The sequence below is a fragment of the Podarcis liolepis genome, assembly GCF_965112155.1.
Source record: "Podarcis liolepis genome assembly, chromosome: 1".
Classification (NCBI taxonomy): Eukaryota; Metazoa; Chordata; class Lepidosauria; order Squamata; family Lacertidae; genus Podarcis; species Podarcis liolepis.
Window position 1 is genome coordinate 117,594,166 of NC_139554.1, and position 23,749 is coordinate 117,617,914.

The 23,749-nt window shown below is 43.6% G+C and overlaps 1 protein-coding gene across 4 annotated transcripts in view; it reads left to right on the forward strand.

Annotated features, from left to right (window-relative positions):
• Window positions 1-7,664: 7,664 nt before the first annotated feature.
• The window catches only part of TLK1 (tousled like kinase 1), a 69,256-nt gene continuing 53,171 nt past the window's right edge, over window positions 7,665-23,749 (forward strand). Inside the window, exons 1-2 of one of the 4 annotated variants that reach the window (XM_083468303.1) lie at window positions 7,669-8,807; window positions 11,552-11,586. Coding sequence is in view for 1 of the 4 variants with exons in the window: in XM_083468301.1 (XP_083324427.1) it covers window positions 8,603-8,807 (205 nt within the window). In the remaining 3 variants the exon portion in view is untranslated. The other 3 variants (XM_083468301.1, XM_083468302.1, XM_083468305.1) reach the window with 3 other exon arrangements.

The following is a 23,749-nucleotide window of genomic DNA, read 5'->3' on the forward strand; positions in this document are numbered from 1 at the left end:
CATTAACAGAGTGTCAGTCCAGACAGGATGCATATGGAAATGGAGGAGAGGAAGAGCCCAATGGCTCTAGTATGACAGGGTGCCCCACTTCTGGAACACCCTCCTGGATAGCTAGCTATATGTTGCTTGGGAATTCACTGTTCAATGGAAATTTACTTGCGCCCCCCCCCCCCAGCTTTTGGTAGTGTTATGTACTGAGTTGAATAGGATCCAAAAGGCAGCAGTCTGATTGGCCCTAGAGCAATAGAGTCCGGAATGCAGCAGTCTGATTGGTCCTAGAACAATGCAGCAGTATGATTGGTCCACAGGAGCCACCCAATCCAGCTCCAGGTGGAAGTGAATCCACAACCTGATTGGCCTACAGGAGAGCCCAGAATTAGCTAATCACGTGTGGCCCATTGTGTAAATAATGTATATAAAGCAGATATTTTAGGGGAACTTTAATTCCTCACTACTATGAGCTGAATAAAGAGCATGAAATCCACACTCGACTCCGAGTATATTTCAGGTAGCTATGCTTAGACTGCTTTTGAGCCTTGAGTCTGTTTTGATTCACATTACTGATGTAGTGGTTTTGTTAATGATACAGTACTGTTGATGATACTGTACTGTTATCTTAATTGTATTCCATGAGTGGCAATGACATGATTTATTTTGATGTAAATGGTTCTGAGGTCACTTTTGAGTCCTGGCAAAAAGTGGCATATAAGCGCATTGAATAAAATACTGTAATAAATTGGACATGGGGTGCCAGGGTTGGACTCTTACCCTGCTCTCCGTTCTGAACAGAAGAGAGAAACATCCCCTCACCATTTTGTGGCTCTGTCTCTCTTTATGCTCTTTCAGGCATGGCAGCCATTTTGTATTCTGCCATGCTGCCATGCTGCTGCCATTTTGTGACTGGTGCCCAAAATTCCAAATACGCTCCAGTGGCCCCAAGAAATTGGCATCCCCCTTTTTTTGATGTATACAAAGCTTATGCTCCTAACTCACGTGAATGTACTTGGTAATTTTTGGTCCTACTTATCCTCCATCATGGAACTCAAGGCGACAAACGTGGAGTTTTTAGGCAGTCTCCTCCTATTCAAGCATGGACCAGACTTGGCTCTTTTGACTCAGCTTCACCAAGGTTACCATGTCAGGTGGGGAGCTGCTTGTAGATTACTCTTTCCTGCCTGCTGTTCCATCTTAGTCAAACCACCCACAACCATGGCAGATTAAAATGAAACAAGCGACTGAGAACATTACCGACATGGGTAATTTAATATTGTTCTTACCACTAATAGCTTATACAGTCACTATACACATTCCATGGATGAAGCTAACTGCTTATTCACTTTGACAGATGGCAAGAATATGTCTGGAGCATGTAAAAGCAGCAACAAGCTTTTCTGCGGCCATGGTAGATCCCTAACCGTGCTTCAACTACTGTTGGAAAATGGCTTAAAGAGGCTCTGTAATGAGTATCACTCATGGTTTCCTTAAATTCCTGTGAGTTTAATGTGTCTTTCCCTCCTCCTTTTTCATTGTTCACTTATCTTTGGCATGGCCCTGTGTGTTTGTTGAGCCCATACCCTCCAACATTTCTCCAATGAAAATATGGACATCCTATTCAAGAAGAAGAAGAAGAAGAAGAAGAAGAAGAAGAAGAAGAAGAAGAAGAAGAAGAAGAAGAAGAATTTTATTTAAACCCCGTCCATCTGACCGAGTTGCCCCAGCCACTCTGGGCAGCTTTCAACACACACACACCCCACCACATTAAACATTTTAAAATTTCCCTATACAGGGCTGCCTTCAAATGTCTTCTAAAGGTTGTATAGTTACTTATCTCCTTGGCTTGGGGGGAGGGTCACATAACTCCATAACCTCCAACATTTCTCTTATGAAAATAGGGGGGGAAACAGGACATTCTGGGGTCAAATCAGAAACTGGGACTGTCCCTGGAGAATAGGGACACTGTGAGCCTTCTGGAACTGAGAACTTCATTAGCTGCTTTAAGGGCTGGAGACTGGGGACCAGCCACCTTAGCAGTCAGAATACAACCAACATTTGTTTAGACTATAGCATTTAAAGAGCATCTAAAGCACACGACATCCCCCCAAAGAATCCTTGAAACTGTAGTTTGTTAAAGGTGGTAGGAATGGTAGCTTCCATGGTTCTTTAGGAGAAGGCATGTGTTTTAAATGTGCTTTAAATGTACGGTGTGTACACAGCCTTTGTTCCTGCTGAGAAGAATTTCACGTTCAAAGAAGCCTGGTGATTTATGTTGCAGTGTTTGGTACAGACATAAGCTGATGCAGAGAAACCATTCAAGAAAGCTTATGGAGATCTTGATTGATTAACTTCTGTAGAATAATAACAGAAACCATCAGTGTTGCAATTAGATCACTAACAGTGCAATAATAATTAGAATACTTATGTATTTCTAAATACTTAGAACAGATCCATCAAAACCAACAGATTTAAGTCAAATAGCTCTACTCTAAGTAGATGTTTGGATATATCACCCAAATATTATATATATATGTCTTGTCTCCAGAACTGTCTGCTCCAAAGGAAGACAAATCATGGAATCCTACCTGAAATTTCTGATCAGGGGTGGAAGTGGGGAAACCATTATGATCATGCTACCAGTGGGATTAAGTTTTATTGGAGAGAAACTGTGAACTGGTGAGACTGAGTCAAAGGGGAGGTTACAGCAGCAACTACCCATGCAAAAGAAGCTTTCATTTGAACAGTAAATCAAGGCCTCATAGCACCACAACCAACAGTAGTGGCAGTAAAACCAATAACAAAGAATAACATAAGGAAGTAAGAACATACAAACAGCTAGATGTGGATAAGAAGGCTGAGTGGTTGTTTTTGGTGCCCCTCCAATTGATGGAGACGCATTCCCATGCCAATTTTGAGGTCCTGTCTCTTGTTTTGCTCTTTCGGGTGTGGCGGCCATTTTGCACTCTGCCATGCTACTCCTGCAGCCATTTTGTGCCGAGTGCAAATGGAGGACCTGAAAGATGGTGGCAGAACAGCCATCATGGTCAGTAGGCTTCACATCAACTGATGCTATGCTTGAAGTCTTAACATGAGACTCAAGAGCCCTTACTTCTATAAGGATCCAAGGCTGGCCAAATGGGAGCGTAACAATATCAAGAAAAACCGTAACTGTGGTTTGTAGCCAATGTAGCGCTAGGTTAAAGTCACTTGGCACTACTGTATACTTGTTGCACCGGTGGAACATTGTTGTGTAAGGGGAAACCCAAGTACATTACTCAAGATTATTGTGCAACAGATTGGCACAACAAGAACCAACTGTTGCACCAGTTTCTGCTAGTACAACTGTTACGCTGGATTCTTTGCTACAGAACCTTCAAACTCTGCTGTCCACATTAGCATAGAAAAGTTGATGCCCACAATGAAATGATGGAAGCGGGCCAGGGAAAGCTACAGACTTGGCTTTCACATTGCACAAGAAGAATTATGATAGGAACAAACAATTTGAAGGAGAGTTAAGAAGGCAGGAAAGGCTTGGTTCAGTTCCTGCTGTCTCCAGCAGAATTGGGAGCAAACATCCAGTCAGTTTCATTTCCCTCCATAGGTGGGGAGTGGGGAAGAGGAAACTTAGGAAACTGACCCCAAACAACAAATTTTATCAATTTTATGAGATGGAAGAGGTGAAAGATTCTTCTTGGTTGGCTATTGGGAAATGGCTGCTTGAGTTACCATGCTTTGTACAGTGGTACCTCGGGTTAAGAACTTAATTCGTTCCAGAGGTCTGTTCTTAACCTGAAACTGTTCTTAACCTGCAGCACCACTTTAGCTAATGGGGCCTTCCACTGCTGCCGCACTGCTGGAGCACGATTTCTGTTCTCATCCTGAAGCAAAGTTCTTAACCTGAGGTACTATTTCTGGGTTAGCGGAGTCTGTAACCTGAAGCGTATGTAACCTGAGGTACCAATGGTCAAGGGATAATGCGTGTTGTAGTCCAACAAGAACTGGAGGGCCAGAGGTACCCCATCCCTAGCACAGAATATACTTTTTCAGCTTGGAAGCCAAGACCCACCTGCCTGGGTGGTGGCCGCAGCATTTTGGAAATATAATGTGGTTAGCCAGAAAGAAACAGAGCTAAATTCTGCAGCTCACCTATAGTCAGAATAGCTCTGGAATTACAGAGCTCAGGCTGATACTTTCTTTAAAATGCGGACAGGTAAAGCCAGGCTTCCTCAACCTCGGCCCTCCAGATGTTTTGAGACTACAATTCCCATCATCCCTGACCACTGGTCCTCCTAGCTAGGGATCATAGGAGTTGTAGGCCAAAAACATCTGGAGGGCCGAGGTTGAGGAAGCCTGGGTAAAGCATTTTTCACACTCATAGCTGGCAGATTTGTAAGTTTGGGACAGGACTGGGTCCAAAATAGAAATCCTAGTTCCAGCTGTTGCAATAGCTCCAATAAAAAGGCAATTGCTGTAGGTGAACCAGGGGCAATTCCTTCCTGGCCAGAATGGAGCAAGAATGGTGAGTGTGAGACATACCTTCTCTGCCTTTGAGATTTGTCTAAACTCAGCTGGTTGGGGATGGGGGGGGGAAATACACCTTGTCTGTATCTCTCTGACCGCCTGCTGTGATGGTTTTGTGAAATTATGGTGGGGTGGGGCTTTTGCCTGCATGTACCTGTCTCAGTAAATCCTGGGATCTGTAGCTTACCCTCCACAACGCTACAATTCCCAGCTGCTTTAACAAGCTACAGTTTCCAGGATTCTTTAGGTGGGGACATGTGCTTTAAATATATGGTGCCTTAGTGCAGAGGTAACCTTTATAATGGTCAAGAAGACAGGAAAAGAGTCCCTTGCTGCCTTACCCAGTTGAGGCAGTTGTGGTCAGTAGGGCATAGGTGTGGCTAGGCCTCTCCAGGTTCAGACCTGCAGCATGAGGATGGAGGAAGGGAAGGCTGGCTGTGAGTAGGTTAGGCCATAGGCTGCTAGGTGGAAAGAGTAGGATCGGTAGGTTAAAGAGACTGGTAGGCAGAGAATTGCCTTCCCCCAACTCTGCATCCCACAAGTAAATTTCTGCAGACTTTTAATGACTACTGTGAAGTTTGTGCATCACTGTAAGCGGTTGCACCACACATATCTGGTTGTGAGGTTCCGCACAACATTAATGCACATAGGTTGCACTGATTGCCAGAAATGTATTCTATCAGCGCAGGTTTGCCTGCTAGATGGCTCCATCACCTATTTGGTGATGTTGGTCCTTAAGTAGCAACTATGACCATTCCCATACAAAGAAACATGACTGGCTAGTTCAAAAAGAGAATCCTCCACTAGCTTTTAACCCTTCCTAGATCCAGGACCCCAGGAATTAGAAGGGACCTACCCAGGCACCATGAAGGCTAAGTTCCTGTTCCTCCCCCCGCCCCCAATGCACAACAGTATAGCAGTATATTTCTGTGTGTGCATACTGGAGGTTCAGTAGCAAGGAATGAAGGTGTCCAATCTGGCTGGAGGTGTGCATATCTGATGGGAATCAGTAGGTAGATTGGGGAGGATCATCAAGCACAGGCATGTTAAGAGTGCAAGTATATAATCAAAATACTTGCCCACAGATTTCTTGCTCTAGAAGTCATTTTAACCTTCTATAAAGTAGCTTGCAGTACCTTTTATCAACAGCTGGGGTACCAACTGTTTACCTTCCTGGGGAGTGATAGCAATCTGTACTCTAGATTCTAGAAACATCCTTGCTGGATTATTGCCCTTGAAGACTGCCCAGAAACTGTCGCTGGTTGAAAATGTGACAGCAGCAGGACTGTTCACTGGCATTTAATGCTGCAAACATACTATGCCAGGAGGTTCACCGGTTATCAGTCTGCATCCAGGCCTGATTATAGTTACTGACTTTGCCTTTTAAATCCTTAAATGGCTTGAGATCAGGGTATCCCAAGGACCACCTTCTCCAATGAGTCTACCTTGTTGTGCTATCGGGAGGCACTTATCTGGCCTCCTGCACCTTCTGAACAGAAGTACGAGGGTACCAACTGGAGAATGGGTACCACCACTGAAAATAACCCAACAGTGGAACTCCCTCCCAGCAGCCTTTGTTATTTAATGAGTGTCTGGCAAAGTTTGTCCTGCACTTGAGTTTTTAATGGCCTTTCATTGCTTTTATGATTCTGGCATTCCCCCTTGAATTAGATCTGTGTTTTCTTTGCTGCTTTTCCCCCTTGTCTTAATTTCAGAGGTGTTTATTTGTTTGTAAAGAAGAAAATACCTAGCAGTCTGGACGCTTTGACAATAGGATATAAATCTTGAAAACAGAACAACAGATCCTTCCATTTTGGTGCAAGTTTAGTAGTGAGTCGAGTTGCTTTACTGGATGAGATTTTGCATCCTGTTTCCTGTGGCAAGGGCATGAAAGCGACAGCCTCCCCTCGCCACCCACAACATTTAGTATATGGTGCCTTTGGAACATAGTTCCACCTTTTCTCTTGTGAAAGTGTGGGACCCTCTTCAGGTCATTCCTGCAGGCCCCAGGCTCCGTTCAGGATAGCTTTCTTCCTAGCCTCTGGAAAAAAACCACCCTGACCTAGAGCAGGGGTCTGCAACCCGCGGCTCCGGAGCCGCATGTGGCTCTTTTACACCTTTGCCGCGGCTCCGGGGCGGATACTAGCGAGGGGAGGAGGCGCATTGTGCGCCCCGACACTCCCCACTGTGGCGGGTGCTGTACTGGCTGTGACGTCGCATGGGGGCGGTGTGTGCGTTAGTCACGCACCGTCCCGACGTCACCTTTCTGCCCGCTGTCAGATCGCGGCTCCGGAGATATATTTGTTTTAAATGTCGCAATGGTTTTGCGGCTCCCAGTTTTTCCCCCTTCGAAAACGGGTCCAAGTGGCTCTTTTTGTCTTAAAGGTTGCAGACCCCTGACCTAGAGCATCTGTGAAGCGCATCTGGTGGCTGCGGATTCCAAGACTGCTCAGTTGGTAAAGACACTCTTGACCTCAAGATCTTGGGTTCGAGGCCCACGATGGGCCCACGATGGGCACGGCAGGGGGTTGGACTAGATGACCCTCGAGGTCCCTTCCAACCAGAGAAGTACCTTCGCAAGGAGCTGTATCAGCACTCACTCTGTCCCTTGCGCCAAAATACTGACCAGTCTGGGAAGTGGTGACAACTTGAATAAAATATTTTGTATGTGTGTGCAGGTAATTGATCATGCACACCATTTGAACGGCAATTCCCATCAACTGGGAGGGGCAGCCCCCTCAAAATTTTTTTTGAGGGGCTGAATGGACCCCGGTCCCTAGGAGTTGACTCCTATGTGCCTGGGTACGACGCTGTAGGACGGAGCATGAGTCTGGGGTGCCAAATTTTAGGGTGCCGCAGAAATTTTGAGTGCCCAAAGCCGGTCACTGCTCCAAGCCAGAGCAGAGGGGTGTGATTTCTGCGCACCCCCCTGGACTGGCACCCTTGCTGGGGGGCCAGCCCCTAGGTATGCTCCAGGGTTGTCAACTTGAATAAAATATTGGGGGGGTAGGGTGGGAAGTAAGCCCCACCTCACATAATCGAACACATGACACTATCTGAATGGGAATTCCCCTCGAATATTTTATTGGGTGAGGGGAGCGTCGAAGCCCCCTTAGCCCTAGGCTCCTATTATAAGTTGACGACCAGTCTGGACACTTATAATGGGGCGATGGAACCGGCGTGAGGCGCCCAGGCGGAAGATGGTTCCGCCGAGGGCGCCCATGGCCGTGTGCGCGCTGCTGTATTATGTGCGGCGTGAGGGGCCGAGAGGTGTAAACCGCCACCAGGGAGGAAGAGGGCCTTGTTGCCCTCTCTCTCTCTCTCTCTGCCGAGTGTGTGTTTGGGAGAGCGGGTGATGTAAGTAGCCGCTCTCTGAGGAAGGCCAAAGAGGGCGCGTCGCTGGCGGCGCTACGGCCTGCTGCTCTGAGGAAGGAGAGGCGGCGGCAGGAGGAGGAGGAGGAGCAGGTGCCCATGCCGGCTTGCGAAAGTGCCTCCTTCCTTCTCGCAGGCGGGCTGCGGGTGCCGACGCTGCCGCGGGGCGGCGACAAGCCCCCCCCCCCGCCATTTGCCCGCCAACGGCGGCAGCGGCGTTGTGTGTGCCTGACCCCTCCCGGCAGGGGAGCAGCTTAGGCTGGCGGAGAGGCTTCCCCTTCCTCGCCCCCGCCTCACAGTGGCTCCTGTCGCTGCCGCCGCCGCTCTGAGGCGACGCAGTGCAGAGGTGCGGGCAGGTTGCTCCGGCCCGAGCCGCGGCTTCTCCTCCTCCTCCTCCTCGCGCTTGGAGGGCGCGGGAGCCCCTTTCCTCCTCCCCGCGACGCCCCACGGAGACTCCCCCCACCTCCGCCGCGTCCCCGCGCGTGGGGCCGCCGCTGCCCTTCCCTTCCCGCGGCGCCCCACCCCCGGCCATGACCACGGCGGTGGCGGCGGCGGGGGAGACGACGGCGTCGCAGCAGCAGCAGCGGCGGCTCCTGCTCTTCTCCGCGTCGCCCCCCTCTCCGCCTTCTCCTTCTCCGCCGCCGCGCCGCCTCTTCCTCTCCCCCAAGTGCTGCTGCCCCCGGCGGCTGCCGCCGGGCTCCAGGAAAGTAGCTTGATGAGTGTCCAAAGTAGCAGTGGAAGTTTGGAGGGGCCGCCATCTTGGTCCCGGCTCTCCTCCACGTCCCCACCGAGCCTGCAGGGCTGCTCCGCGGCGGCGGCGGCGGCGGCAGCAGCGGCAGCAGCGGCGACGGCAGCGGCCGTGGCGGCCTCAGCGGCGGCGGCGGCCTCCCTGCTCCGCAGCGGCGCGCCGCTCAAAGAAGGTAAACAGCGAGAGACCGGGCAGGGGGAAGGAAGGTGCTTCTCGGGGCCTCGGCCGCCGGGGGGTGGAGAGGGGAGGAAGGAGGAAGATGACGGGCTCGGCGGCGGCGGCGGCGGGGGAAACGGGCCCTTGGGGAGGGAGGGGCACGGCCGTGTCAGTAGCGGCGGCGGCGGCAGCAGCAGCCGCCGCCTCAGCAGCAGCCGCCTGAGGCCAGTCCCAGGCTTTGCGGGGCCGAGTGCGCGGCGAGGGCAAAGGTAGCAGAGACGAGGCGAGACATGTCTTCCTTCTCTTCTGCATCCGACGGAGGAAGAAGGTCTGGGCGCCCCTTATCTCTTTCTCTCGACACCCCCCTCCCCAAATTACTCCCGAAGTCGGGGGGGGGCCTGAAACCTCCCCCCCCAGCCTTCTCGCACAAACTCAAGCCTCCCAACCCTTAATCTGTTTTATTTATTCGAGGCACCCCCCTCTTACCCCCAAAAATGTCGCCTTGAATTCCTCCCACCCCCGCCGCCGTTTACAGTAGCTGCTGCTGGGAGGGGAGGGAGGTGGATGTTCATAATGTTTTCCTAGTTCCACGGCGAATCGATCTCTTTAACATCGATCTCTTTTCTCCTCTTTGTTTTTAAATGGCTTATTTTTTATTTTTAGAGATGAAAATATTTCGTAGGTTTCCTTTCCTCGGGGAGATGGTTAATTCTTTCCTTCCTATTGTAACGTGGGGTTTTATGACCGGGAAGGAAGAGAAGCGGGTGCTCCTTTTTATATATCTATCTGTAGATCTATATATAAAAATATAGATATGTAATTTCCTGGCTTTTCCTGGTTGGTTATGATGATGAACGTGGCTGTTTTGCTTAAAATGAAGAAGAAGGAGGAAAAAAGGGTCGAGTCGCTTTTGGCATCATGGAGGTAGGATGGTGGAAAAGAGACAAAGATCGAGGCACTTATTTGATACAAGAAAGACACTTTCTTCAGCCATTGGCTTCCGACAAAAGTGACGGAGACACGTTAAAAGCCAGTACAGAATGACTGCAACTTTCTCCTTTTCCTCCATCGCATCTTGGATGGTTCCCCCCCCCTCTTCCCTCCCCCTTTCTCCCACCCCTCTTGTATTAGAACGACAGTGAGAGAGAGCAGGGTGTTGTGGGTGTTTTGCAGAGAATATCTGTATGAAGGTTATGTGCAAACAAGTCTTTTTTATTGTTTGTCCTTTCCTACCCCCCCTTGTTCCTTGCATTAAACTATGTAGCCACAAGATGTAGCAATTATACAGTTTATGAAATGATTAAAGCTCTCTTATTTTACTCGAAATTATGGTTAGCGAGGGAGAGAGGGGAACTTTCATACAACATATGGTATTCTGGAAGAATGAATATTGCATATTCATGATTTTTGAAATGCGATTGCTCTTTGACTATAGTGCTTATCTCAGGGTATTGAATGGCTCTTGCCTTTTGTTTTCATTGTGGGGGGAGGCTTGGGTTCCCCTCCCCCTTTCCTTAAGCACTTGCTGGGCAGCATTAACTTTCCATATGAAAAATGTTAAGATTTTTGAGAAATTAGATGCTGCCAATCTAGAAGACACCTCACATGTCAGGAGTATCATTATCAGCAAACATTCTTAAAGATTTCATTTTAAAATGCTTAGAGCCGTGGAAATATATAGTGGAAGTGTTTGCTCTCTTTCTCCATTCCAGTACTCAGACTTGCATCACTCATTGTCACTTTTGCACACGTTCCTAGATAGGAAGCTGACAATAGGAAGCTCAGATTGGCATGAAAACCAATACCTGAAATGGTTGGATATACAGCATATGTTAAAAACATTGATGTGGTAGGCATTTTGGTGTTGGCCATTACTTTGGGAAACTTAAGCTCAAGGGAGAGGAGACAAAGTTTTATATGTGAACCAAGTTTATTAAGCTACTTGCTTTCAGATATTGTTTAACACCAGTAGTGTGTACTACCTATTTTTTTTTAATACTAGGTCAGTATTTTTAGACTATGTTGTAAAAATCTGATTGGAAGTTTTTTGTTAAAGCTGTTTCAAATATATGAGTAGAAAAAATGCTCATTTTAGAGGTTATATAGCAGCTAAAGTCCAGTATACACTCTTAGATTGGGTAGAACAGATTGTCATTTATTTACTGTGCTGAGGTGTCAGTCTGTGGTTTGTTAATTCAGCTTACAAGGCCACCAAGGAATGCAATTGGTTTAATACTGTTTTAGAAAGCAAATTGGTATTTGATTTTTTTAACTCAATGGGAAGCAAGATGGTATTCAGTAAAACTGAGAATTTGTATGTCACATGAAAAGTTTAATCCAGCTTCCCACAACCTTCAGCACTTGTTATAAAACTGTATGTTCTCTTGTTGTATTTGTTTTGGCTGTCTGATTTTATGTTGTAACCTCTAAAACAGAGCACCTCCAAAGAGAGAACTTTTTGCTTTACTGTATGAGAGCATGTGTAAATGTAGTACTTTCTGGCTGTATAGTAGGGATGTAGGATCTCAAATTTTCTGCTGTCACTTTTAAAGCATCTGGAAAAATGTACAGGTATGGCAAAACATGGACAAAGGCTCATAATCTTAATATATGTGCAGATTTCTGATTTGCTAAGCCAGTGTTTCGTTTGAAGTGTTTGTCATCTTAATCTAGACAGTTGTCATTCATTGGAGGGCACTAGTTCAGCCTAGTTTGGAAGATGCAAACCCCTGAGAAATGTTTTCATGTGTTTCTCAACAGAAGACTATCTTCTTGAAAATGAAATACTTAATAAGGTACAGAGTTAAAGATTTCCTAGTAATTGAAACTGAATTTGAAGCCTTCACATTATCAAAAGGACTGTCATTGTCTGAATTACGTGACTCCATTGTTGAATAATCTCTGAGTATGTACAACCACTGCTCAAGATGGAGTTGATTGTTGTGTAATCATGATAAAGGCAGAATAACAAAGTTCATCGTTTAGAATCTACTCTGAGGTGTCTGAAATAGATAAACTTTGTGCATCTTGTTTAATGTGCGTTTTGATTAATACAGATTTTAGCAGTATAGTTGGTGCCCACCTTGTATAAAAATCCTGTGCATGTTTAATCAGAATTAAGTCCCAATAGTTTCAGTGGGACTTCATGTTGCAATCTTAATGCAAACTTACCTGAGAGTGTCAGGTAGCTGCAAAACACTGTAAGAACTGCTGTGTTCTTACACTGGAAGTGACATCACAAGATAAGAACAGTAAGTCCCCTAGTAAGCAATAGAACATGATAGCATATTTTATGTGACATAAATTTTGTTTACATGTAAACAAATATGACAAATAATTCTAGATTTCTGAAGTTCAATTTTTAATGTATGTCTTTTGGTGCTGAGAAAGACTTCTAGCTCCATGCTTGGTGTAAGCAGACAGTGCCTAGAAATGTGTTTTACTGTTCTGAGACTTCCAAAAATATCTTAGTGCCTTGTGACGCAACTGCATGTTACTTGCTTAATTTTCAGGTAAACCTTGGCTACTTATTTCCATGTTACCCATGGAAGATGCTTATGTTCACTTACAGTAGTGTTTATATTTTTGTTTGGATCGCTGCAGGGCAGACTATCCCATTAACTTCAATGAAGTAAGCTATAGTCTTTTAAGGCTACAATCCTAAGCACACATACTATTATGGAGCAAGACCCACTGAATGCACAGGATTCAACTTCTGAGTAAACATGCCTAGGTTTGCACTGTAAGTGTGATATGTTATCCACTGGTACTTTTTTGTTGTTGCCCAGTCTTATGATTTATTTGCTGTTGAAGACAGTGCTAATATTTCTTTATTGTATGTGATATATCTTCTGTCTTGGTAACAAGTATGTCCCCACTTTCTTGAGAAATGATATCAGTTCTCAAACCTGATCATAATTGGTATCCGAGTATCAAGGTTCTCTGTAATCTCTGCAAGCAAGACTTGGGCTGGGGTGAGAGAATGCAATAGTACCTGACTTGAAGATACCATTGCTCTAGCGCAGAGATTCTCAAAACTGTGTCCATCAGATCCATTCAGGGACTCCATGGGAAGGTTGTAGAACAGTAGAAAATATCCACATTTGATCTCTCCCCCCACCCCACCCCCTTGACTTGAGATCAAGGCCATTCTAACTTGGGCCCGATTATCAAAGGGGCAAAAATGTCCCGTCTAGGTCAAATGTTTTTGTAATGCAACTGGTTTTGACAATGATGCTGGTATAGAAGGAAAAAAGTTTTCCCTTTATATTCATTGTGTTAGACCATGGTTGTTAAAATATGTATGTGCCTTGATTAGTAGAATATTAATGGTATCCTGAGACCCCTGCCAATTTTCAAGTGATCTGTGGAGGAAAAAAGTTTGAGACTGCTGTTCCAGAGGTATTGGCCCCCTGCCTTTCTATCTGCGAGCTGTTAAACTGCTAAGACTTAGTGGTGGTAGAAGCATGTCCCCTCTCATAATTTAATTGGTGCTTCATGTTTGGGACATGAACTTAATTCATTGCATGGGCCGCTATTGCTCGTGTCAAAACAAAACAATAACTTACAAAAAGGTTATCTTTGGGATAAGGTGGGCTTGTGAATAAAACTCACATTGACAGAGAGGCGTAGTTTTCTAACAAGCATATAATACGTGTTTAATAACTAGTTCAGGTTCTTCTTGCATAACTGTTCCAAAATACTTTCTTACGCCAATGATGGAAATGAAATGGGTTCTAGAGTATGTGCATGCCCTATTAAAACCGAGGTGACCATGACCTTGATTTGAGGTAACTTGAATGGGGAAATAAACAAATCCTGTAGAAGTATTTTTAGATTTGTGTAGGAAGTACCCAAATTGTCCTTTTATATTTTTTTAAAAAAAGGAATGAGGTGAGTTTTCCCTCTGACAATGATTCTCAAGTTTCCAAAGGAAGGTCAAGCAATTTATTTTTGATTAGGTTCTAAGCAGCTGCTTTCTGCACTTAAATTAACTGCAAGAACTTGACTTTCACATTTTAATTGAAGTCTGGAAGAATTATCTGATTCATACAAGTCCAAAGCTCTTCTATGTGATAGCCTCTCTTTATCTTATTTTGAAAACTCTTGATGCCTCAGCTGTTCCTGGAAAAGCTATACACCTTGAAAGCTGTATTACTGTTTCTTTACTGAAATTCCAAATGTTAAAGTTGTCTGACTTACGGTAATCAAGAAGTCTGACCTTTCCAATTCACCAAACCAAAGTGAATTGTAGCTGACCATGTTTACTTAACAAAACTTAGTTTGATGTAGGTCATATGTTAGTTTGCCTCCCTAGGTGTCAGCAATGCCAAACTCAGAAATGGCCTCTCCATTACAGATGCTAGTTGTTGTTGGCATCCATATTTCTCAGGAGGCAATGGAAGTGAAGTCAAACTGTTGGAAACGGGGTGAAGTCAAATTGTTGGAAAGTTGCAGTGTCTGCCTTGGCTGTAGAGACTGATATGGGAGAGCCATGTTTTGTTGCAGCTGGGGCAGATGAAAGCATCCAGTTGTGCTGCTGCAGCTGCACCATGGTGTTTCTTCTCTCTGCGTTCATCCTAGAGATCACTCCTCACCTGGCCAATACTATGGATATATGACCTGTCAGTCTCCAGGCACTGTGGTTGCCTGCAAGAGATGTTGCCAGCCTTCATGTCACCTTACAGATACTAACTCACAGTGCAAAGCCCTTTAGTAATTCAGTTAGGAATTATTGTCCAGCACACTAAAGCTAATGTTAAAGAAAGTATTAGTCATCAGTATTACTGTATAGTTGTTAATGCAGGCTATGCAACCAGTATCAGTGCTGTGTTGGTATTTCTGATAATCTGCTACTCAAATAGAGGCCTATTATGTGTATTGTACTTAGTAAATATAATAATAATAATAATTAATAATAATAATTTATTGCTTATACTCTGCCCATCTGACCAGACCTTCCCAACCACTCTGGGTGGCTTCCAATAGGATTATTAAAAATACAGTAAAACATTAAAAACTTCCCTAAACAGGGCTGCCTTCAGATGTCTTCTAAAAGTCAGATAGTTGTTTATTTCCTTGACATCTAATGGGAGGGTGTTACACAGGGCGGGCGCCACTACCGAGAAGGCCCTCGGCCTGGTTCGCTGTAGCTTCACTTCTCACAGAGAGGGAACTGCCAGAAGGCCCTTGGAGCTGGACCTCAGTTTCTGGGCTGAACGATGGGGGTGGAGACACACCTTCAGGTATACTGGGCCGAGACCATTTAGGGCTTTAAAGGTCACCACCAACACTTTGGATTGTGCTCGGAAACGTACTGGAAAGTGGCCCAGTTTAGATTTATTGGGCTTTAGGAACATGCTTTATTATGTGCTCAGATTCCCTCCTGCAGTTTCTGGTAATTATAGTTTGATATCATAACTAGAACAGAAGTCACTACTTGGAAAGGATTTCTCATGTTGGTTTGGAGGCAAGTTATTGATTACAGAACCAAAGTTTCCCTGATTTGGATAGCTACTGCAGGCTACACCTGACACAGGTAGCGTGGCAAGGAAGTGGAGGAAGCCAGTGTGAAATTAAAGCATGTGGCCCAACCATGGTTGTGATGTAATGTCTGAACTGAGTCAGTGGACTGGTTTGTATGTACCGTTAGGCCATGCCTAATAAAATGTGAGCTGTTCCCAAATCAAAACAAACCATGGCTTGTTCTGTAAAAACTGGGTTGGTTTTCCAGCTGCTTTTGTCTTGTGCTTTTGTAGCTTGATAATCATGTGGGTATGGTCAACCCTCATCCTAGAAAACTTTTTTAAAAATGACATTGGAAGTTACAAGGGGTAGAGAACTATCCCATAAAACTGGCAATTTAGTATAAAATGGAAAAGGGTTGTATTACACTGAAACTCACGTAATAGTGTAATGGAATATTTTCTATCCCAAGCCAATTCAAATGTGTATTGATGTGGCAAAATGTTACAAAACAAAGCCATGCTGTGTCAAGAAGACACTTATTTGCCTCCCTTGGATAGTGTTCGCTTGAACAGCAGCATGGGCATATCTATCTATTTTATCGCACCCAACTGGGAGGGGTAGTCAATGCCACTAAAAACGGAATGAGGATTCAAATTGACTTTAACAGATTAGAGGTCTGGGCCCAAACTACCAAAATGAATTTTAGTAGGGACAAATGTAAGATTCTGCACTTAGGCAGGAAGAACCAGCTGCACAAAGATAAGAAGGGGACACCTGGCTTGCCAGTAGTGCATGTAAAAAGGAGCTCAGGGTTTTAGTAGGCCACAGGCTTAACTTGAATCAACAGTGTGATGCAGCAGCAAAAACAGCTAATGCTATTCTAGGCTGCATCAGCAGAAGTATAGGTGTTCTGATCAAGGAGATAAGAGCTATTTGACAGTGGAACAGACTTCCTCAGAAGGTGGTGGACTTGCCTTGCTTGGAGGTTTTTTAGGTAGAGGTTGGATAGCCATGTCATGGATGCTTTAGTTGAGATTCCTGCATAGCAAGGGGTTGGGCCTTCCAACTTTACAGTTCTATGATTCTGTTATATCCTTTGAGGGAAAGGTGTGATTAATAATAAAAATGAATATAACTATTCCTGTGTCTCATTGAAACACTACCTATTTACTTAATGGTTCTCTATAGTGGTGCCCAACCACTGTAACAAAATTTTGAGGCCTTGCCCAGTGATTCATTGCTTCCTTTATTCCCACTCCCTTTTGCAGGTGAGGTGGGGACTCTGTCTCTCAATCAGTCTCTGTCTGGCTCTTTTAATGAATCTGTAATTGACTTGTTGAAGATTTTGCAGGCTGATAAGAGATTTATGTAGATTATGGTAGCTGCATCTGCACATCACAATAAAGCATGGTGCCAGGCCTATCATGGTTTACTATGAATGGGCGGCCTGCAGATTCTTGCTGCCTGATTGTTCTAGTTTCCTGGTGCAAATGGGAGAAACAGAGGACAGAATTCACCAAACGAACCCTGTTGGGGGGCTTCTGCTTCTGAAACTGGCACTAGAGGGATCATGAGAACCCCCAAAACAGCTCATGGGGGGGAGAGATTGTTCTATTTGGCAAGCTGATAAGCGCTGGATTCCACCCAAAGTCTGGAAGCAACAATTAAACTCTGCTTCCTGTTAATATCCAGACATCATGGTTGGTTGCTTCCTAACAAGCCCATGGTTGATAACCAGCCTTGAAACCATGGTCTGTAGATTTAGGAATTATGACTTGTTAGGAAGCAGCAAACCATGTCAATGCAGAAACCATAGTTTATTGCAGTAAGAAAGCAGAGCCATTGTCATAGGAAAAATAAAAGGGTGTTAAATATTGATTATTGTATATATAGAGTGTAGAATCATAGAATCTTAGAGCTGGACGGGACCCAAGGGTCATCTAGTCCAACCCCCCAGCAATGCAGGAATCTCAGCTCAAGCATCCATGGCAGATGGCCATCCAATCTCTGCTTAAAAACCTCCAGGGAAGGAGAGTCCACCACCTCTCGCGGGAGTCTGTTCCACTGCTGAACAGCTCTTACTGTCAGAAAGCTTTTCCGAAAGTTTAGCCGGAATCTGCTTTCTTGTAACCTGAACCGTCTAACATACGATTATTGGTTACAGAAACTAAGTAGCATTATATATGTCGCTTGATAAGTTTGAAGCCTGAGAGCTGTTTTTATTGCTAGTGTATTGAAGTGATTGGGAAGAAATGCACTGTAATTCTCTGTGTGAATTAAATTTCAATTTCAAGTGTGCTTGAATAATTTTCTGCTGTTTTCTAGTACTGTGACTTATAAGAATTACATAGTTCAACAGCTACATACCAAATACAGTGTTTATTGTCCATTGATGTCTGTTGCGATGAGTTATACTGCTGGTGTGTGCCTTTAACTGTTCAGTTGTAATAATCTTTGCTGGACTGCCACAAGTGTGATCCAAAGTAGTTTGAAATGTGAAAAAATTAGAACCAATAAAATGTTCCTGATACTACTTTGGCTAGTGTCTTTGTACCATTTGCATGCATAATACAGCATACTGATGACTTCTTTTTCCCCTCTGTGACAAATGTCCACCCAGCCATTCATTTAAAACTTACTGTATGCTAGACATTGACATAGTCAGTGTAAACTACCGGTAATTCACACTAAGTCACAGAATTATTGAAAGATGTCTGAAGGAATCAGTTTCAAAAAGTTCCCTAAATATGTATTTAAGAGTGACTAATTTCTTCATGTACTGTGATTCATCAAATTTTTTGTTTAAAATCACAATTACATGTTTGTTCCTAGTGTTAAGTTGTATAAAGGTTACTGTAACTTGAATGCATCTTCTGTTTTTCTTACTTAGTAACATATTAAGATTTGTCATAATATAGAACAATAGCAGAAATGAAAAGGGGTTATAAATAAAATGACTAAAAAACTACATTTTGAAATTAATATATTGGCTTACATCCTAATTATTTGATCCATGAGTAGGAAAATAATGCTTTTAAAGAAATTTTCAACAAAACATTGGTATCATTGGACCTTTGGGGGTTAAACATGATGACTAGGAATAAAATGCATGTTCATATCATATCAACATCTCAGTTAACATTTCAGTCCATTACTTTGGAAAATGTTGGAACTGAAGATTCTGCTATCTCCTTGTAACACAGTTTCTTTGGGATGCATTCTGTTTGATTATCTCAATATAGTTAAATGAATACTACCCTTTTCAGCAGTTAAGCTCTTTTGCAATGTATAGATTAGTTTGTATCACTTGCAGTTTGGATTAATATAGATCAAGTGATACATAACTGACCAAACTAAATTTTCTCACTTTTATTTGGTATTGGGTGCTGCTTTACTGAAGCTTCATTTTTTCTTTTCAACAACATGTGACCACTGCTTCTTGGAAATTTCATTTTCTAGCTGAAGAAACCATTTTGCAAAGTTTTGGAGAAATGGTTCCAACCCATTCTAGAATTTGTTGAAAGCAGTTATTACACATTTTGGTTAACACAGAGTTGAGTCCAATAGCTAGACACTTCTGCTGACCGAAGGAGATGATGGGTGGCGAGAGAGGCAGAGGTGGCTTTTGCTGATGTCTCTTACAGCTCCTAAAAATCTCCTCCAGACTCGCAGGCATGTCCAGAGTTTGTTTCGGGGGCCTAATCTGGCCCACCGGTCAATTCAATCTGGCCCCCATGGCAGTATATGTTCTGGGGTAAAATCCTTAAAGAAGCTCAACAGCTTCGGTTGGCCCTCACTTATGTTTACGTTATCAAATCTGGCCCTCTTTGAAAAAAGTTTGGGCACTCTTGCGAAGGTTGGCAGACCCTCCAGAACAAGGTGTGAGGTGGCACAAGGGGCTACAGGGGGAAGGGAGAACTGGTAAAAGCAACTCCCCCCCTTTCCTCTACCAGGAACGTTTGCTGGATCTGATTGACTTCCACAAATGGAAGGAGCTTTTCTCTTCACAGAACACCAGGTCTGGATCCAACCCATTGTATAGAGATTCTGGTAGTTCTGGGCTGGTTAGTGACTTTAGCTGTTGGTATTACATTTGTTTACATTTGATTCACATCTTTCAGGTTTGTTAAAATCAAGGACATGCCTAACCTTTTAATGTGGATGGGTGGGCAGGAACGGGGAGGTAGCTAATCATACAGTTGTGACCATGATTGCTGTTGGGATGTGAGTTTGTCATCTGTGGTCAGTTAACCACAGCATGACTACTACTCCCACACTGACCAGTTCATTTACAAGGATATGAAATTCTGTTTGACATCTTTTTAAATGGTTCATGGGAATTAAATCCTTGCATCCTCCTGAATGGCACTGGGATGGAAAAGTTGATTATATTGAATAGTGCCTACTGGTTTTGTAAACTTTAGAAAATGATGCATATGATGATGCCAGGTATATATTGGTGCTTTTGAATGTGTTCAAGTGTAGTGTGACATACTGATCAGTTTTGGGTTTAGTTTCAATTTTAAATGCTAGAATGGAGTTATTATAATCAAGGTTGTTGTTGTTTAGTCGTGTCCAACTCTTCGTGACCCCATGGACCAGAGCACGCCAGGCACTCCTGTCTTCCACTGCCTCCCGCAGTTTGGTCAGACTCACGTTTGTAGCTTCGAGAACACTGTCCAACCATCTCGTCCTCTGTCGTCCCCTTCTCCTTGTGCCCTCCATCTTTCCCAACGTCAGGGTCTTTTCCAGGGAGTCTTCTCTTCTCATGAGGTGGCCAAAGTATTGGAGCCTCAGCTTCACGATCTGTCCTTCCAGTGAGCACTCAGGGCTGATTTCCTTCAGAATGGATAGGTTTCATCTTCTTGCAGTCTCCTCCAGCACCATAATTCAAAAGCATCCATTCTTCGGTGATCAGCCTTCTTGATGGTCCAGCTCTCACTTCCATACATCACTACTGGGAAAACCATGGCTTTAACTATACGGACCTTTGTTGGCAAGGTGATGTCTCTGCTTTTTAGGATGCTGTCTATGTTTGTCATCGCCTTTCTCCCAAGGAGGAGGCATCTTTTAATTTCGTGACTGCTGTCACCATCTGCAGTTATAATCAAGGTACTTCTTGATTATTGAAAATAATTTGTATACTTTGTTGTTCAAAATGGTATTGGTTAGAAATAAGAGAAAAGGCTTTTAGCAAGTAGAAAGAACTCGCATCCAGAATTCTTTCTTAAGTAATCTGTTACTCTTCCACTTCTGACAAATTGAGTTCTACATAACTCAAAGGCTTGCATATTCTTATACAATAGAAACCATCAGTTTTCATATATATATATATATATATAAAATGAAATTAATGTGGCAGCAATTGTTCCTATTCCCTGGAGAGAGAACCCAGTATAAAATTCCTGAATTAGAATGTGTTTTTTTAATGTGACACTGTGAAATTTCGTCTCCCTAGGAAAGTGTAGCTTCTACAGAAAATTGTTGTCTCTAATTATTGTTATATTACTGAATTATGGTTATTCAGTGTCGGTATAATCAGGAGTGTTTGGATTCTGGTTTTGAGTTGTGTTCTACATAGCACTCTAACAGACCTAATGTATCTTGCAATTGACTGGTTTTGGTATCATTTTGTGTAAAATATATATTTATTTCTCTTTACTTGGTTTTCAGTCACTTGATGGAAGTACTCTTTGACCCTTGGAAGCTTATGCCAAATTAAGTTTAATTTAATAATACTATTTAGTTAAACATTACTATTGGCTATTTAGTTTTGATTCTGCAATTTAAATTTGTGTGTGTTTCTGTGCTCCCCAGATTATTTAGTAAGCCTGGTTCTAACTACTCAAATATTTGGTACATCTTGAAAGAGTCAAAGGATATGACTGTCATAAAAGAACATTGTGATGTCAGCACATTAAAGTCTATTGCCCAATGTATATTTCAGTGAAGGGAATTCATCATCATTGTGATAGTTGTCTACAGGTATGCTGTTTTATTGTGCTGTTAAGTTTTTCTAAAATGCAAATTCTATTAGACTAATACACATGCTAAATGTCATCAAAGTGAGGTTAGTGTACAGCATTTTTGAAGTTTTATATGTTCATTTCTCAAGCTTGAAAAAGTCTAGTTCTAACATATACTTCTGGGCCATATTGAAGTTAAACACGTTGACTGGTATTTTAAATGCTGTTTATGTAGTACCAGATGTGGACATGCTTTATAAAGCAACACATTTAAAATAGGCCCTTGTCTTGAAGCTTACAATATGAGTGAAGCAACAGGAAGATGGGGACAAGGGTAACAGAATAGGAATAAGAATTCTTACTTTAAAACCTTTGTTAGATTCTACCTGAAATACCAGAACATTGTTGCTCGATTCAGATGTAATATCAAACTGTGGTTTGTCCAGGAGTGCCGCTCATGGCATATGGGATTCCCCTTCCACTCTTGCAAGCTGGTTGCACCATAAATTGTTTTCCTTCTTCCCTAGCTGTTGTTTGCATTGTGTATGCAAACTGGATTTGGGAGGCTAGCAGTATGTAAAGTTTGCCAGTTTGGACATCATAGAAAAACGATGCTTAGTGAAAACTGAAGCAAGGGAAGGAATAATTGTATCTCTGGGGGTACTCTGGACCATGGTTGTACAGTGGTGCCTCGCAAGACGAAAAGAATTCGTTCCGCGAGTCTTTTCGTCTTGCGATGTTTTTCGTCTTGCGATGTTTTTCGTCTTGCGATGTTTTTCGTCTTGCGAAGCACGGTCCGTCGCAACTGCGCCTCTTCAAGCGGCTTTTAAAAAAAAGCGCAAGACATTTTCGTCTTTCGAAGCAAGCCCATAGGGAAATTCGTCTAGCGAAGCAACGCAAAAACGGAAAACCCTTTCGTCTAGCGAGTTTTTCGTCTTGCGAGGCATTCGTCTTGCGGGGCACCACTGTACAATGTGTCTCATGTAATCAGGTGTTTGCAGCAAGTCTGCAGCAAGTCAGGGCCAGTTTGTGAAATCTGTTGGTTCTCCTCTTGTGTATGCATGCAGGTGTCTCATATAATCTGTACTGATTATATGGGAATCTCTCTGTTCTTGATTATTCTTGACATTATTACGGAAGTTTTAAATAAGGAGTTGAAAATCCGAAAAGTATCAGTATGGTTCTCAAATTTGTGCTTTAAAAAAATAAGGTTTTAAAAGGATTTGGGGTGGATAGGTCACTAGAATATTACGAAAAGCTATGATGTGCAGTTTTTTGTGCGATTCCTAAAAAAAGCATATAATTATTTTGAGGTGAATCAAAATGTGGGTATAATATGGAATTAGTATGTTGGCAATGTAGACTTTGCATTGCTGGCTATATTAGCTGCCCTGGAATGTATTGAGGCTTTCTGTAAGCTGAGCTTGGTTTAAGAATTAATTATACTGTAGTTGGTGGCATCAATCAACAATCATTCATAAGTAAAGGGGGGTTTGTGTATAAAATTTGTCAATCATCTAAAAAGATAAGTGCAAAAGAATAATACAGAATTTATAAATGTGACCACAGGTGGCATGCAAGAAGGTGTGCAACTGTGTTGAGCTGTAACCTGATTGTTGTCTCATTTTAAGCTTTTCTAGGAGGCAGAGCTATTCAGGAGTTTTGTAAGCTCCCTTGAATGCCATTTTGGCAGAAAGGCAGGGGATAAAATAAAGTACAAATGATAAAATATCAGAGTTTCTATGCATGGCAGAGGGTGCCTGAACTCAGGCCTTGCTCTACTTCTTGTTACATATTTGCAGAACAAATGTCTCAAACCAGGAACACATTAAGTTGTCAGAACACAATTTGCTTTAAAATAAAAAATACAAAATTTGTCTGGCTTCAAATATCTCTTTTGGAGAATGATAAATTATTATTAGTGTCCTGCCGCCCAGTTTCGAATCTTTCATACCTGGGTAATGTAATTGAGAGAGCTGAACAGCTTGGTAGGTTTCTGGAGGAAACATCAGCTTTGGATCCATTCCAGTCCGGCTTTCACCCTGGTTACGGGACCGAGACAGCTCTGGTTGCCCTAACAGATGCTCTCTGTAGACAACTAGACCGAGGCGGGTTGGGACTGCTGATTCTTTTAGACTTGTCAGCAGCCTTCGACATGGTTGATCACAGTCTTTTGGACCACCGCCTTGCCGACGTGGGCACAGTCCAACAATGGCTGCGTTCCTTTATCTCAGGTCGGGGACAGAGGGTGGCGCTAGGGAAGGAGATGTCGCCATGGCATCCCTTGGTGTGTGGGGTGCCGAAGGGTGCAATCCTTTCCCCGATGCTTTTTAACATCTTTATTTGCCCCCTTGCCCTGATTTTCCGGAGTTTCGGGCTGGGTTGTCATGAATATGCTGATAACACCCAGCTCTATCTGTTGATGGATGGCCATCCTGAATCGGCCCTGGACACACTGACCAGATGTCTGGAAGCTGTGGCTGGATGGCTGTGTGGGAGCCGGTTGAAGTTAAACCCTTCGAAG